Below are 17,671 nucleotides of genomic sequence, written 5' to 3' on the forward strand. Positions count from 1 at the left end.
CAGTAAGTTTTAATTGATGTTATTGCCTGAAAACTGTTAGAAATTCTCTTAATATTGTAAATTCTAATATAGTTCTCAAAGGATTAATGTATTCAGGGATACAGTACAGAGGAACTATAAACCTGTTCAGAAAACATACTCAATTCTTTAATAAAGTTGAGATCTGAGGTAGTTTTCTTCTAGTTTAAGAATGGCATCTATGATGTGTACACCGTAACATACCTTTAATTGATTTATTAAATGGTGTAAAATCCGAACTATGAGTCGTTAGTTTATATTGTAAATATCTAGTCAGTCTGGGGAATATGGTGTCCAGTTAACATTATGGACTGGTCTCTTGCTTGTACAATAGTATACTTATTTTTGAACTTTGTATTGGGATGTTGGTAAGGCTTAAATTTTGTCCTCTGGATGCTTTTTGGTGGGGGGGGGGGGGTGGATTTTGGACTTTAGATGTGAAATAATCAAGGAAGGCACATGAATTCATTTAAATAAGACCAACCAAAATTAGACTATTTACAATAGCAAAATACTGCTGATGCTGGAAATCTGAAATAACAGAAAACGCTGGAAACACTCAGCAGGCCAGGCAGCATCCGTGGAGAGAGAAACAGAGTTAACGTTTCAGTCACAGACCTGAAACTTTGTTAGCTCTGTTTCTCTCTCCACGGATGCTGCCTGGCCTGCTGCGTGTTTCCAGCCTTTTCTGTTATTTTAGACTATTTACAGTTCTTTAAGTGGAGGATAGAGGTCAATACGTCTAATACATATGTCCTTGTCAATTATATTTTCTTTTAAGTTTGATTGGTACATTTTCCAAGATGAAATTTGCTTTCATTACCGTGTACACAATTGACCATTATTTTTTTTTTTTAGCGCGCTCCTTTCTGGTGTATGTGAAGCATTACATTAGATGTACAGGCTGCTGGAATATAACTTAAAAAATGCCATTTTTAAACTGTACAGTGACCTCCTCAAAGCTGAATACGAGCCCAGTGGAGGAAATTTGGTCAAAATATTTAAGCATTTGTACAAAATCATTAGACCTATTTTCATGCAAGTAATTCAATACTCCATCTTAGAAACTCAGAAGATTAAACAAAACATGCATTTTAAAATGTGAAACTGGGCAAACACCTACTGGTTTCAAGATAAAAACAATTGTTAAGTACAGTAAGTCTGGATCATAAGCCACTCCCTTATTTCCACAGCTGCTATTTTAGAAATACTGCAGATTGGATTAATGTAAAAAGATGTTCCTCTATTTTAAGAGGGTATAAACTGTGATTTATACACCAAATTTTACAGTACTGTGCATGCTTCAATGGCAAAATAACTGGTACTTCAAGCCGAAAGGCTATTTAAAGCATGGTTTCTAATCAAAAACAATGATCCCAAAAAGTAATTCTCAAGTTATTTTTGGGCTTTATCAGTGTCAGAACAGGGGTAGAATTGAAGAACCAATACACTAACCAGATGATTATTCATTATTAATCTCTAAACATGGTTGTGGGAAGGTTAAAGGAAACAATGGAGGAGGGGGGGGGGAGAAATATTTTTGCTAAAAATTCTGCAGCTATTTACAGTAGTTCTCCCAATAATTATCTGTTAAATAAACTACTTCAAGTTGTCATTTTAAAATCAAGGTGAAAGTGCTTTAAAATGTTTTTTTTAATATATTTACAGTTTAAAATTGGAGGATATAGAAGGCAGGTAAAATACACGACCCGCTTTTCTTTTTATACCAATATGTAAAAATGAAGAATAAAACAAAAATCAAATCAAACTGTCATTTGAATCCCAGCATTCTGAAGAGGCACCTGAATGCAGTTCCAATGACAACATGATAATGACAGGCCTACCTTCTAGACTGGTGGTGGTGTCATTACAGTAAAACCCATATTTAGTTATCGAGTGAAGTACAGTATGTAACTTCAAGATAGTTGAAGCTCAGGATAGTTTGCTTGACAATAGACACAGAAAAAAAAAACCCTGACAATCGTTAGTACAGTTCAATTGTTGAGTCTATATTTCGGTATAAAATTGCAAGGTTGTTGAAATATTTTAATTTTAATAGGGGGGAGGGTTAAGGTAGAAGAAAATAGTCTGGCCGCTGTGGCTTCCTGATGCATTTACTCTGGTAGAGCTCGGAGAGCGAAAATGGCTGCCAGATAATTGTGATTGCGGAAAAAAAAAACACGGTATAGGTCTCACTGTAATTACAGATCCAAAGTTTAGTGAAATGCAACTGGATGGTCAGTCATAAAATGACTTCAGCATTATCAGTTAAGCTTGCCTTAGAAAGTACAGTAGATGTACTGTGAAATTCTTTTTTTTTCCCCAATGAAATGAGATGTTAAGAGAATTGTAAAGACAATGAGCTGGAGGAGCACCATGATATTAATTGCCATTATAATCTACCTCTGAACGGCACAATGGGAAATTTTTACATATAAGTGCATGTGTTTGATGTTTCAATCAGAAACATCAGGCTAATAAGGTTTAAAGCACCAACAGCCAGGCCAGCGGTATACATTTTACAAATTTAAGTCGCTGGGCTAAGGGTTGTGTAGTTGATTTTTACTGTTGTGACTAAAAAATGAACTCTGTGCTGTAAACTTATTTTTTTTCTTTTTTTTTTAAAAAAGCACCAGTTTCTCTTTTTTCTTTTAGTTTTGTTTCAGATCACGCCCTACACATATAATTCAGCAGGCTGAGATGTTGACATCTGTCAGAATTATCCTGGCCCTGAAGAAGTAGTTGCTGCTCTAACAAATGATTATTTTTCGAACAACAAACACAACAAAAGATGTACAATAAATACTATTTCTCTAATTTGACGTAGAACGTTTTCTTTTTTTGACCCTTCAGTGTGACGGGCGACTATAAGTTCAAAAAAAACATGTAGATATATAAATTAGATTACTAAAACCAGGAATTTTTTTTTTTCAATCGTAATCAAAATTCTTTGCTCAGAGTGCAGCTTTCGAGATGATTTGCACTTGAGTGGAATTTCCCCTCTACAGTATATTCATTAGAGGACAGCACCGCAACCAGCAACAGAGACCGCTGCTGTAGTGAGGTAAAATGGCCGCAAGGTTGTACATAGCTCAAATCCAGCGGTTGTAGGGTCCTGTTACCTGGGTATAGGCATATGAAGACACAGTGATAACAGTGTTTGTGGTAATGGTCATTGCCTGACGTGTGGGAAAGTAGTCTTTTTTGTCGTGCTCCGTGTCTGCCGTCGGCGCACTGCCCCACTTGCGTTTCTTCCCGAGCAGCTTGGTGTTCACCAGGGGCAAGCCCAGTCGCGCTGCATCTTCCTGCCTTTGCTTCGCCCTTTCTGCGAGAATTTTCATCTTTGCCTCCCAGAGAGCCAAGCCGTGGTTGGGCTCGTTTAAGTTCTTATGCTGGTAGAACACAAGAGATATCCGTGTGGGGTGACACCGGTTTGGTTTTTTTAACGGAGTGGTGGCGTGAAGCTCTCTTCTGGCGCATTCGATCAGAATCGAACCGTGAGCTGGTGCCACGGCAACCCCGCCAATGTTCCCATCCAAAAAATTGTGTTCGCTGTCAGACCACACTTCCTCTTCTTCCTCTTTAACATTCTCAGGAGGCAAGTCATCCATGCTTTCATTCATGCAGTAAGATTCCCAGAGCTGCTCCTGTAGGGCTGCGCTATGTAATACTGCCTTATTTTCATTTACTTTGTAATGATCCCATTGCTTGTCTTCCATATTTGTGCTGGGTAACACCGCCCCATTTTCACCCCACACCTTCTCGCGCAGGTTTATGCTGGATACTGAAGGCTTGCTGTTCTTCATTTTGTACAAATCCCAAGGATTATCTTGCATGCTGGAACCTGATATCATTGACAAGTTGTTATGTATTTTCACAGGTTCCCATAATTTGTCTTTCACATTCACATTGGATGACATGGAAGGTGGTGAGATGGTTTCACCTGCTTTGAACGAATCCCATATTGTTCCCTGGAGATTTGCACTTTTCACTGCTGGGGCACTTCTGTCTGTGAGTAAATTCCATGGCTTTTCTTGCATATTTGTCACAGGTAATTCTGTTGCATTCCTGTTGGTTGTTATTGAGTTCCATCTTTCTTGAACATTTGTGTTAGTTAACTTGGTATTATCGGAAGGATTGAATAAGCCCCACGGTTTTTCATGTCCAGATGTTCCGGTTGACATCAAGCTACCATTTGCTTTATACATATCCCATGATTTTCCTTGATGGGTTATGTTGGGTGGCATTTTTAAAGCAGAAAAGGTATTGTTTACTGCATGAACATTCATAGAAACCCCATGACAGGATTGAGAATAGGAAACAGAGTCTTCTGGCTCTTGTTTGATAAACTGGTTGATACTGTTTGCATTTTGTGAAACTCTTTTGATTTCCTCAGGTATCTGACATGTTTGATGTGACTGATTGGATGTTGTGGATAACGATGTTTGAGAAACTAATCCTGTTCCTCCTTGGAACATGGGCTGATGATTCTGCTTTGGTGTCATCTCTGTAGCCTGGTCGGAGCAATCAATCCTGTTATTTCTGAGGGCAAGATTGAAACTAGCACACAGCTCCTGTACATCAGGCTTCTTCTCAAAGCTGTTTCCTGAGAAACTCCCTGGTCTCGTATCATTGCTGCCATAGTTAAGGAATGATGGGGGAAATAATTGGTTACTTGCATACCCATAATATCCATAGGAAAATGAGTATCTCGGATGAAAATTGTTAATGGAAGGCAGGGTTGGCCTTGCATAGTAGGAATGATAAGGGTAGACATTGCCCAGACTGTAAGGATTGGAGGCTCTGCAGCTGCCGAGCACCGTGTAACTCTCAACAACGGAACTGCCACTGTGTTTGTAGGAGTTGTAGTGATCTTGTGGTTCTATTTTGATTGAAGGTGTAATGTGATGTTGGGGTGCCCCACTTGCCAATGTCAAATCTGTGGGAACATGAGAAAAAAACAAGTTGTACCGAATGATTGGTAACCCACAACTGTCATGTTTCCAATGTCAAACATCTACTGTAACCAGCAGAATTATAGCAAAAATACTGCGGATGCTGGAAATCTGAAATAACAACAGAAAAAGCTGGAAGCACTCGGCAGGCCAGGCAGCATCCGTGGAGAGAGAAAGAGAGTCAACGTTTCAGGTCTGGGACCTTTCGTCAGAACTGGAAACCCCTGCCCCCATTTTTCAGGCAGCTGTTGATGATTCTGCCATCTCCCATTTGCAACATTTAACCACTCCTGCCTGCTACCTTAGCACGGACTGTTCCTTCAGTTCCTCCCTCCCCTCCCCTTCCCTCCCCCTCTCCCTGCCTCTGCGCCTGCTTAATATCTGTTACATCTCTAACCTTTTCCAGTTCTGAGGAAAGGTCCCAGACCTGAAACGTTAACCCTGTCTCTCTCTCTCCGCGGATGCTGCCTGGCCTGCATAGTGATTCCAGCATTTTCTGGAATTATTATGTAAATTAGACACAATGGACTTCATATAATGTCCAAAAATTAACATTTGAAATAAAAATAATCACAAAATAAGCACAAGAAAATGTCAAGGTCAAGATCATTTGACCCATTCAGCACTTCCCTCTTGTACTCCATGAGTCTATGTTCGGAACGGTCATGGCCCTGTGGGTAACGGAGCGGGCCCAGGGGCCGTCTGGCCTGGTTCTGCTCCTACTTCTTGTGTTCTAATTATGTGTTAGATTTCAGGAGATGGTTCTATTCCTGTTCCTGGCTGGGGTGGAGATCACCTTTTACAGAAGGTAAGTACTGTAGAAAATATAGGGGCAGTGATCTCCTGGACGAGTTTCGATCGCCTAGATGGGTCGGAGAGGAATTTCCCAGATTTTTTTCTCCCAAATTGGCCATTGGGTTTTTTATCTGGTTTTTCGCCTCTCCCGGGAGATCACATGGGTTCGGAAGGGATGGAGAGTGATAGTAGATTTGAGGTTAGGATCAGATCAGCCATGATCTTATTGAATGGTGGAGCAGGCTCGAGGGGTCGATTGGCCTACTCCTGCTCCTATTTCTTATGTTCTTATCTCATGCAGCCTACATTCAGGATTCCTCCAACACTTCTGAGTCCAGTGTAGATTATTTTAAACTTTTATCCCCCTTTGAATAAAAATATTTTTTTCCCAGGTCTGTTCAAAATGTACTTTTCATTAGCAAGTATTAAGAAACATGTTCAATCCTTAGGATTTTTAAGTAAAATTAGATTTTTCAGGACAATTAAGCTTTCCCTTTGAAATGTTTACTGAAAATTCTTGCCACGAAGGACATGCTTTAAAGAGTTGTAACCATAAAAAAAAATTATAGGAACATAGGAACAGGAGTAGTCCATTCAGCCCCTCAAGCCTGTTCCGCCATTCCACGAGATCATGGCTGATCTGTATCTTAACTCCATCCACCTGCCTTGGTTGCACATCCTTTTATACCCTTGTCTAGCAAAAATCTATCGCTCTCAGATCTAGCGTCTACTGCTCTTTGTGGGAGAGAGTTCCTCGCTTCTACCACCCTTTGTGTGAAGAAGTGTTTCCTAACTTCTCTCCTGAACGGCCTGGCTCTGATTTTTAGGTTCTGACCCCTTGCCCTAGACTCCCCCACCAGCGGAAAAAGTTTTTCTTTACCTACCCTAACAAGTCATTTCAAAATCCTAAAAAACCTCAATCAAATCACCCCTTAACCTTCTATGCCTGATAACAACTGGGACAGATTAAGGTTTCCAGGATTGCGATACTCATCGAAAGGAAATTTGATCAAAATGCCAGCACTTTATTTTCGTTGAATGTATTACCAACGCAACTGAAGTGCAGTTTGTAGAAAAGCATTACTTCAAATACTAGGGGAGAAATGAAAAGGACTACTATTTTGTAAAGGAAATAATACAACTCTTTAGTTTGAAGAAGAAGCCTAAGGTTGTCTTAGAGATTACAAAATGCTACAGTTCAGAGGGACCTGGGGGCCCTTGTGCATGAAACACAAAAAGTTAGCATGCAGGTACAGCAAGTAATCAAAAAGGCAAATGGAATGTTGGCCTTTATTGCAAAGGGGTTGGAGTATAAAAGCAGGGAAGTCCTGCTACAACTGTACAGGGTACTGGTGAGACCACACCTCGAGTACTGCGTACAGTTTTGGTCTCCTTATTTAAGGAAGGATATACAGGAAACTTCGCGATATCCGGCACCGACGGGACCGAGCTGCTGCCGATCTATCAAAACTTCCGGATAGACCAGCGCTATGGAGGTTTTCATCTCCGTATCTGACAACAAACACTGTTGCTTAGCAACAGCTTGTAAACACTCGGCCCGTACCTTGGAAGCGTCTCTGAAGCTGTTGCTAAGCCACAGAGATGCTTTCCAGAGCCTGACTGTTAAAAAAAAAAAAAATGCTAGGAGAAGAAAAAAAAACTAACCAAAACGGCTGCTGATTTCTGCCGTTAGATCGAGGTTTCCGGACATACAACCTCCGGATAAACCAAAGTTTCCTGTATTTGCATTGGAGGCAGTTCAGAGACTAGTCACTAGGTTAATTCCAGAGATGAAGAGGTTGACTTATGAGGAAAGGTTGAGCAGGTTGGGCCGATACTCATTGGAGTTTAGAAGAATGAGAGGGGATCTTATTGCAACATATAAGATACTGAGAGGGCTCGACAAGGTAGATGCAGACAGAATGTTTCCCCTCATGGGGAAATCTAGAACTTGGGGGTATAGTTTCAGAATAAAGGGTCGCCCTTTTAGAACTGAGATGAGGGGGAATTTCTTCTCTCAGAGGGTCGTAAATCTGTGGAATTCTCTGCCCCAGAGAGCGGTGGAGGCTGGGTCATTAAATACATTTAAGGTGGAGATAGACAGATTTTTGCAAGATAAGGGAGTGAAGGGTTATGGGGAGCGGGCAGGGAAGTGGCTTTGAGCCCAAGATCAGCCATGATCTTATTGAATGGCGGAGCAGGCTTGAGGGGCCAGTGGCCTATTCCTGCTCCTATTTCTTATGTTCTTATAAGAAGTTTGATCCTTTTCCTCGTTTGGTGTTTTTTATGTCACACAGCGATCACTGTTATTTGCAAGTTGAAAACAAAGTAACAAATGCAAGGTACTTAACTGATAGGTTAGTTTGGTCAACGAGGAGCCTAGGATTAATTGGATAGGATAACAATACTCTGCCGCAATTGATTCCACTGAGAATCTGATACTCAAGGTAATGTGCACAGTAGTATCATTCCGTACTAATGCGTTGCGGTCTGTGAGGAGTAACAATCAGCAGTGCTTTAATTTTGAGACAATTGGGCTGTAAGCTGCGGCCCCTACGGGTGCGTACGAGGTGCGCCCGCGCCCGTACGGGCCGCGCAAGTTCCGGGTGTGGGCGTGCGCTGCGCATGCGCTGAAACCCCGGACTTGCGATCTGTCAAGATTGACAGATCATCGGCATCCCCGGGGGAAAGGGCCTCCACGGGTGGAAAGTTGGGCTATTTGCCCAACTCCTGCCCAGCGAACGCCCATGAAATTCTTACGCCTGGTAAAAGGCCCCCTGCTTTTACCAATGTAAGAGTTTTAAAGAACCGAAAAATAAAATTTTATCAATAATTTATACATTTAAAAGCTTGTTAAAGAACGTATGTTTATTTTTAGCCCCTTTAAAACAAGTAGTTATTTTTCAAAAAATTTAATTTTTAAAAATATTTAATTAAATGCCATTTGAATTAATTATGTGATGGGTCTTTTTATTTATTTGATGTGTAGGTGTATTATTTGGGGTATTCCCATTCATACTTATGGGGTTTTCCGTCCTTACAGGGTTAGACAGACTAGATGCAGGAAGGATGTTCCCGATGGCGGGGGAGTCCAGAACCAGGGGGTCACAGTCTAAGGATGAGGGGTAAGCCATTTAGGACTGAGACGAGGAGGAATTTCTTCACCCAGAGAGTGATGAACCTGTGGAATTCTCTACCACAGAAGGCAATTGAGGCCAATTCATTAAATATATTCAAGAAGGAGTTAGATATATTTCTTAAGGCTAAAGGGATCAAGGGATATGGGGAGAAGGCAGGGACAGGGTACTGAGTTTGGATGATCAGCCATGATCTCATTGAATGGCGGAGCAGGCTCGAGGGGCCGAATGGCCTACTCCTGCTCCTATCTTCTATGTTTCTATGTTTTCCTCATCTAAATCTATCAGCATAACCCTCTATTCCCTTCTCCCTCATATGCTTGTCCAGCCTCCCCTAAAATGCATCGATACTATTCGCTTCAACCACTCCCTGTGGTAGCGAGTTCCACATTCTCACCACCCTCTGGGTAAAGAAGTTTCTTCTGAATTCCCGATTGGATTTCTTGGTGACTATCTTCTATTGATGGCCTCGAGTTATGCTCTTCCCCACAAGTGGAAACATTCTCTCTGTATCCACTCTATCAAAACCTTTCATAATTTTAAAGACCTCTATTAGGTCACCCCTCAGCCTTCTCATTGCAAGGGAAAAGAGACCCAGCCTGTTCATCCTTTCCTGGTAGGTATGACCTGGCATCTCTGGTATCATCCTTGTCAATCTTCTCTTACCTTTGTTTTGTGGAGTGCTACATTTCATATTTTCTGCTTCCTGTTTTAGTTTCCCAGCCAAAAGTTTCTTCTCTTGGTTTCTCTGTTTTTCAGCTGCTCTTTTTGCTTCTAGCTTCTTCTGACGGGCCGACTTAACTGGCTCAGGCATCATTCTTACTTCCCTGGGGAATGCCGTAAGCACTTGTATCGCCCCGGCTTTAAACTTCTCATTCTGATTCTCTTCACTGCCGTGTTCATCGGTCGTCGACACCTTGTACAGTGGAAGCACGTGCAATTGCTCGTCCTCTGGGGTCGTTCCTAGCTTACGATTGTCTTCTTTTGTTAGCGTACAAACCTGTGAATAAATACCCCAGACAGATTACCCAAGTGCAAAAGCCAAACACTGCGGATGCTGGAAATCTGAAATCAAAACAGAAAATGCTGGAAATACTCGGCAGGTCAGGCAGCATCCGTGGAGCGAGAAACAGAGTTAACGTTTCATTGAAACTTATAAAATTCTAACAGGACTAGACAGACTAGATGCAGGAAGGATGTTCCCGATGGCGGGGGAGTCCAGAACCAGGGGTCACAGTCTAAGGATAAGGGGTAAGCCATTTAGGACAGAGATGAGGAGGAATTTCTTCACCCAGAGAGTGGTGAACCTGTGGAATTCTCTACCACAGAAGGCAGTAGAGGCCAATTCATTAAATATATTCAAGAAGGAGTTGGATATATTTCTTAAGGCTAAAAGGATCAAGGGATATGGGGAGAAGGCAGGGACAGGGTTCTGAGTTTGGATGATCAGCCATGATCGCATTGAATGGCGGAGCAGGCTCGAGGGGCCGAATGGCCTACTCCTGCTCCTATCTTCTATGTTTCTATGTTTCAGGTTGGTGACCCTTCGTCAGAACTGGATAATGCTGGAGACGGAACAGGTTTTTAAGCAAGCCCCTCCCCCCTTACCCTGCCCCTACACTTGCTTAAAAACCTGTTCCATCTCTGACTTTTTCCAGTTCTGATGAAGGGTCAGCGCACTTTTTGACCCCTCCGACCCCCGCAGACCCACTGCTCGCCTCACGACATCGGGAAGCCCGCACCTCTGTTGGAAAAATGGGGATAATCCTCTTAACTGCCTGTCAACTACCTTGTTAACAGGCAGTTAAGTGGCTGTAACCCCCTTCCCGCCTCCAGGAGCCGGGACCCGGCGCGAGTCGGCTACCCGCCTCCTGGGAAGATGGCACGGAGGCGGGTTGGGGGGGGGCGGGATGGGTACCCGCCCCCAGATGCTGCCATTTTCCCGGCAGTCCCGCCTCCATACCTGCCTCCCCAGGGGCTGGCAAAATCGCCCCCCTAAATAACAGCGAGCGCAAAGCTGCAGTTTGATGTCTCGAGAGCCGAGCTCCCGTGACCCGACGGAGATGGAGCTCACTTTGCAGGCAATGCTTTTGTGGTGCTGAGCCCGAGCCAAGGGCAGTGTCGTTTTTTTTTTATAATAAAGCCCCTGATTTTATTTCAACATTGAATTCATTGGCGAAGTTGAGGTCACTTGTGCCCGTCACATAGCTCTGGCACTAAATTATTTAAATGTTGTTTTCTTGCACAGTGTGGAGCAGTGCAGCATCTGAATTTAAACTACGACACAATGGGGGTAATTTTAACCCCCCCCGGACCGGCGGGGATGGATTAGAAGTTAAGAAATTGGAAACCCGACCTCAACCCACCTCCAATGCAGCCACTTCCGGTTTTAAAGGGGTCAGGTTGGGAGGAGGTGGGAGGAGGAGCAGGCAACTAACCTACTCTCTGGAGGCGGGTTTGTAATTTAAATATGATAATGAGGCTGCGGGCTGGGTTTCCCAGGGCTCGGGAAACCCGGCAGCGGGAGAGATTCCAGAACGGACGGATCCAACAGGTATTTGCCTTTCCAGCGCAGCTTGTGGGCCAGGAGGAGCAGGAGGGCTTCCCCCCCCCCAACACCTCCTCCCTCCCCACCACCGGCCCACCAAGATCACCTGCTTCCCTCCCCGCGGTCAGATCACCCCCTCCTCACCAGGATCGGCCGACCCGGCCCCCAATCTAATTTTGCACTCCCCACCCCCACACCACCCCCGGCCTTTCTGATCTGCCCCCCCCCCCATCTCTTCCCCCACCGCCCCCCCCCCCCCCGCAACCAACCCCCCCAACCCGTCTTTCTGGTCGCCCCACCGATCTCTCCAAGGCCTCGAATCTTTCCCCCACCACAGCCTTTCCGCTCTCCTTCCCCGGGCCTTTGATTTCCCCACTCGGCCTCTACGATTCCACCCCCACCCACCTCTCTGTGGGGCTTTCCCACAGGGCAGCCAGTTAGCCTCTCAATCTGGCTGGCTGCCGGCTGGAAAAAGCAGCATTTAAAATTTAAAAAAATTTCGATAATGAGGTCCTTGCTGTATTCTCCGGGTTTCCCGTCCGCTACGACCATCCCCTCCCCCACCTCCTCACAACTACCGGGGCCCAATGTCTTTCTAGGTAGCCTCAACAACGACAAATTGCATTCATATAGCGCCTTTAACGTAGCAAAACGTCCCAGGGCGCTTCACAGGAGCGATTATTAGACAAAATTTGATACTAAGCCTCATAAGGAGATATTAAGACAGGCGACCTAAAGCTTGGTCAAAGGTTTTAAGGAGCGTCGAGCTGCGGAGCTCACTAAGGAGCTGCCAGCCCAGGAACCATCTTGTGACTCACCTCGTCCTTTAAATTTCTGGAATGATAGGAAGAATAGGTTTTTGCATGCCCTACGCTGTGTAGCAAGGCTCGTTTCCCTGAAAGGAAGTATTTGTGAGCCTGTTTTGAGAGAACATTTGAAACATGCGTGCATATTGTTGGGCTCTTCTTTCATGAACAAGAGTCTGTTTATAGAAACATAGAAGTGCATCGAAAAACAGGAGCAGGTGTCGGCCATTCGGCCCTTCTAGCCTGCTCCGCCATTCAATATGATCATGGCAAAGTCTGATTTTGTTCAAAAATATATAACTGTGTTGCAGTGTTTTGACAAAATTAGATTGGGTGAAATAGCGCTGTGAAAATTTGTTATATAAAACACATGCATTGACAGCATAAATCAATACAGTTGGAATCGACCCAGTCCACACAGAACAGTGATGAAAGGCATATTTTTGGAGCACGTGTTAACTGTCTCCTGCCCTCTTGCAACAAAGCACTGCCGCTCACGTTTTTACGATATTCATGGTGGCTTTAAAAAAAAAATTCGGAATTTTTCCTCTCCTTAAAGGGGAATTAATCCCTCTGAACCAGGAATGGAAGTGGGTGCAGTACCGTTCATTGCCAACGTGTGGCAGTGCTGCACCGTGAATAGCAGTGGTGAAATCACACACCGTATGACAACACCATTTTAGCATGTCCTGTGAGGAAAGTGGAAAAAAAATCAATAACTTGCTCATCGCTGACATGCAGTGCTTTTTTTTCCATACGTTACTTTTAAATCGGTTCTTCCGAAGGGAATTTGTCACCTTTCTACATCAGTTCTTCAACAGCAGTAACACTTTTTATACCCACACACGCTTCCTGTTTAGGATGTGATTTTTTAAATTTCCATTAAATTATCAATAGTGCTGCAAAAAACACCATTGTGTCCTTTTGTCACATCTGTCATGCTAGCATGACGTGTAATGAAAATGCCGTTTAATTCTTCTGGAGTTGGGTGATTTAAGTCCCCTCAACGCCTCAGTGCAGTTCAGAGCCAAAGGGCTGGATTTTGATACTGGAGGCGTGTAGGAGGCGGGACTACAACTTTCGGGGTTGTAGTCCCGCCTCCATCGAGTTCTGGCCAACCCACGCGATTTTCACTTGATTGACCTTGTTGAGCCCGCCCAGCGGGCTCAGCAGGCCAATTAAGGGCCACCCGGCAACAGGTGACGTCACAGATTGACATTTCATCTGTCAAGAGCTTTTGACGGATGAAATATCGTGTTTCACAGCTGTTTGAAGCTGTCAAACACTGACAATCTGTACTCCAAGTTAATTCCTTCCTCTCAGGCTGATTTAGAGATCTCTCCAGAACAGAAAGCTGAATGCTGCAACTTTTGACAGCTCGCAGCCATTCTGCTTTCTGTGCCGGTGAGATGAGGGACTCCTGAGACCTGAAGGAAGGAAGGCTGTAAAGGTAAGTAAAACTTCTTTAAACACTTTACACACACCAAACACACTTACCTCTGCACTCATGCACCCATCACTCACCTGAACACTGGGCATCTCGAACCCTCCAAGCCCTTCAGCCCGACGGTCCGCCTCGCTAACTTGGCGTGGTTTGGAGCCATCGGGAATCCCACACTTCAGGAATAAAAATAGGGATTAGGCTAAAAACTGCCTGTTAACTACCTGTTAACAGGCAGTTAATTGGCACTAATCCCCTTCCCGCCTCGGGGAGGTGGCTCCCAGTACGGGTCAGGTACCCGCCTCCTTTGAAACTGGCATGAAGATGGGTTGGGGACGGGATGGGTTCGTGCCCCCCGATTTCGAGATTTTAACTCCCCACACGCCTCCAATCCCGCCTCCACGCCCCAATGAAAATCCTGCCTGAAGAGACTGACAGAGTCCCAAGTTTGCTGATTCAGTAGAAATAATAACGAGTGAGATTTAATTAACCTTAAGAATCCTGAGGCAAGGAGCGGAAAAATTGGCTATCATCCCTCATTGTTATCCAGTGCCTGTGTGTGTGGACATCATGTGATGATAGAGCTGAGCTTGGCTGTAATACTCACAGCCTTCTTAAAAATTCACAGTCTGGGCACACACAAGATGAATGACCACGTGTGTGTGTGTGTGTGTGTGTGTGTGTGTGTGTGTGTGTGTGTGTGAAACCCTACCCCGAGCACATCCACCAACTTCAGGAAAGCCGGGAATGAAAAATAAGAGTGGATGGGACATCCCTTTCCAAGATAATGGAAAACCTACTTTAAGATGACATTTTTTTATGCTCATCCAGGCGATTGCTATTAGTGCTGGGAGGAATGAAACTCTTCGCATTTCATGATTAGGATCAATCAATCCCAGATCAGGTATGACACAAGCCAGAGTCACAGTAAAAAAAAAAATCTCTCCACTTCATCCCAACATGTCGCCAGCTAAGACAAGCACCCTCTACTGCACCAGCGTAATACTTTTTCCGTCACCCACACTAGCCATCCTGTGACCTCTCTGTTAGATTGCCAATTACAGGAAACTTTTTTTTATCCGGCACCGACGTGGTGCTGGTTCATCAAAAATTCCGGATAACCGAAAGCTATAGTAAAAGATACGGAGCTGAGAGCTCCGTATAAAGCAACAAACCCTGTTGCTTAGCAACAGGTTCAGAACAATGGCCACAAATTCCAAACGTCTCTGTAGCTTAGCAACAGCTGCAGCCACACCCTTGCACAGCAACAGATTGAGGAAGGCAAGTAATAAAACTTACCTGAACCTACTCCTGAATTTTGCCGGTTAACCGAGATTTCCAGTTATTTAGGTGCCAGTAAATTGAAAGTTTCCTGTACTGTTAAATTAAGAACAGTTTTGTGCTGAAGGCCCAGGTCCACGAGAGAAACTGGATTGAGTTTGCCCAAACTCACTCCACACTGGACCCGTACAGCCAACAGACAGAGGTAGACTTTCATTCCATCAGTCTCCGCTGGATAGAAACATAGAAGATAGGAGCAGGAGTAGGCCATTCGGCCCCTCGAGCCTGTTCCGCCATTTAATGAGATCATGGCTGATCATCCAAATTCAGTACCCTGTCCCTGCTTTCTCCCCATATCCCTTGATCCCTTTAGCCTTAAGAAATATACCTAACTCCTTCACAGAATCACAGAAACCCCACAGTGCGGATAGAGGCCATTTCGGCCTATCGAGCCTGCACCGACACATATCCCACCCAATCCCCGTAACCCCTATACCAACACATATCCCACCCTATCCCTGTAACCCCACGTATTTAATCCCCCTAACACTAAGGGTCAATTTATCATAGCCAACCAACCTAACCCGCACATCTTTGGACTGTGGGAGGAAACCGGAGCACCCGGAGAAAACCCACGCAAACACGGGGAGAATGTGCAAACTCCACACAGACAGTCGCCCGAGGTCGGATTCGAACCCGGGTCTCTGGCGCTGTGAGGCAACAGTGCTAACCACTATGCCACCATCCTTCTTGAATATATTTAATAAATTGGCCTCAACTCTGTGGTAGAGAATTCCATAGGTTCAACAGGATTTGAACTTTGCTGCAAGGGACGAAAGGCCAGTGTCTAACCCACTGCACCACTAAGTCCCCGCCACCCCCCCCTCCCGCGGACAGTTATTTGATATAACTAAAAGTGTGAAAAAAATGGAGAATAGATACAAGTTTTCGAATACTACATCAGCGATTTGAACATTGCTTTGAAAATATGAGATTCGAGGATCTGTTTGAGGCACTAAACTGAATAAATATTGATTTTTGCATCAAACGTTAGTATACATACCACAGTGCAACCATTGTACATGTTGTGCTGATCCTTGTGAGCATGGGCACAGAAGTCCATGCATGCAGTCACACCAGAAAATGGTTTTCCTTCTTGTTTTCCAAGTCTGCAGTCGGGGGCTTTTTGTTCATTCGTAATCTGTAGAGATAATGAATTACATGACAGTTTTTTAATTTCCTTTTTTTTAATCAAGTTTGGATACATGTTTCATAGATCAGTGCTGAGCAGTTATCTACTATTATTGGATCAACGAATAGAGCAATCATAGACTTTAACTTTTAACACTGACAGTTGTCATTGCATTCTTACATGAACGGTAACGGTCTTGTACAATAGCAAAATACTGCAGATGCTGGAAATCCGAAATAACAACAGAAAATGCTGGAAAAACTCAGCAGGCCAGGCAACATCCGTGGAGAGAAATTAGAGTCGACGTTTCAGGTCGAAACCCTTTTTCAAAACTGGAAAGGAAATAAAATAGATCGAAGGCAGGGCTGGGAGAGAACAAAAGAAGTAAAGAGACATTAAGAGGTATTCAAAACCAGACGAGATGGTAATAGGACAGTGGAGACAAAAGACGGCAAGATTAGGTGTGAAGTGTACTGGCAGGATGGGAGACAGTTGCCGTGTGGGAGAGAGAGAAAAAAAAGGAAAGGGGGGGAAGGTAAAACCCAAAACAAAGGGGTGGAAAAAATATATAAGTAAAAATGCAATAGGGGCCGAGGTTATGATCTGAAATTGTTGAACTCGATATTGAGTCCGGAAGGCTGCAACGTTCCTCGAGTTTACGTTGAGCTTCCGTGGAACAATGCAAGAGGTCTTGTACAGTTACTGTACTTGCTGGCATTGTGGTGAAAGAGATAAAAAAGGTGTCGTTATTTTAGCTTTGCAAGCGTACCAATCTGCTACAAACGAAGTTCTGCAGTATTTGATCATAAGGAGAGAAACTCCTTGCATTTAAACTGTGGCTTTCATAACCTCAATGTGCCAACGCACTTCACAGCCGATTAAGTGCTTTTGAAGTGTAGTAACCAGTGTCCTGTAGGTAAACGCGGCAGCCAATTTGCACCCAGCAGGGTCCCACAAACAGCAATGAGATTAATGACCAAATAATCTGTGATGTTGGTTGAGGGATAGTTATTGGCCAGGGCACCTGGGGAACTCCACCGTACTCCTTCGAATAGTGCCAATGGATGCCTTACAATAACCGCAGAGGGCAGACAGGGTTTCATTTTAATGTCTCATCGAAAGGATAAAATAGCGAGACTCCTTTAGTGCTACACATCAGTGTCATGTTGGATTATACGCTCAAGTCTCTGGGAAGTGGGTCTACGAACTCAGAACCTTCTGACCTACAGGCGTAAGTGCTACCGTTCAGCCAATGCTGACACCATCCAAATATGCATTGGGATTTTCAGAAGGCCTTTGATAAAGTTCCACATAAGAGGTTAGTGTGCAAAATTAAAGCACATGGGATTGGGGGTAATATACTGGCATGGATTGAAAATTGGTTAACAGACAGGAAACGGAGAGTAGGAATAAATGAGTCTTTTTCGGGGTGGCAGGCGATGACTAGTGGGGTACCGCAGGGATCAGTGCTTGGGCCCCAGCTATTCAGAATATATAT

General features: G+C 44.0%; 1 protein-coding gene across 1 annotated transcript in view; it reads right to left on the bottom strand.

The window, feature by feature from the left end:
* Positions 1-635: 635 nt before the first annotated feature.
* LOC147098014 (methylcytosine dioxygenase tet3-like) overlaps positions 636-17,671 on the bottom strand; it is a gene marked incomplete at its 5' end in the record, with an annotated part of 381,427 nt that continues 364,391 nt past the window's right edge. The window contains 3 exons of the mRNA XM_085971208.1: positions 636-4,957; positions 9,572-9,905; positions 16,045-16,182. Coding sequence (XP_085827334.1) covers positions 3,111-4,957; positions 9,572-9,905; positions 16,045-16,182 — 2,319 coding nt within the window. The remainder of the gene's footprint in view (positions 4,958-9,571; positions 9,906-16,044; positions 16,183-17,671) is intronic.

Source organism: Somniosus microcephalus, chromosome 30 (assembly GCF_052327205.1).
Source record: "Somniosus microcephalus isolate GS21.2 chromosome 30, FLI_Smic_1.0, whole genome shotgun sequence".
Lineage (NCBI taxonomy): Eukaryota > Metazoa > Chordata > Chondrichthyes > Squaliformes > Somniosidae > Somniosus > Somniosus microcephalus.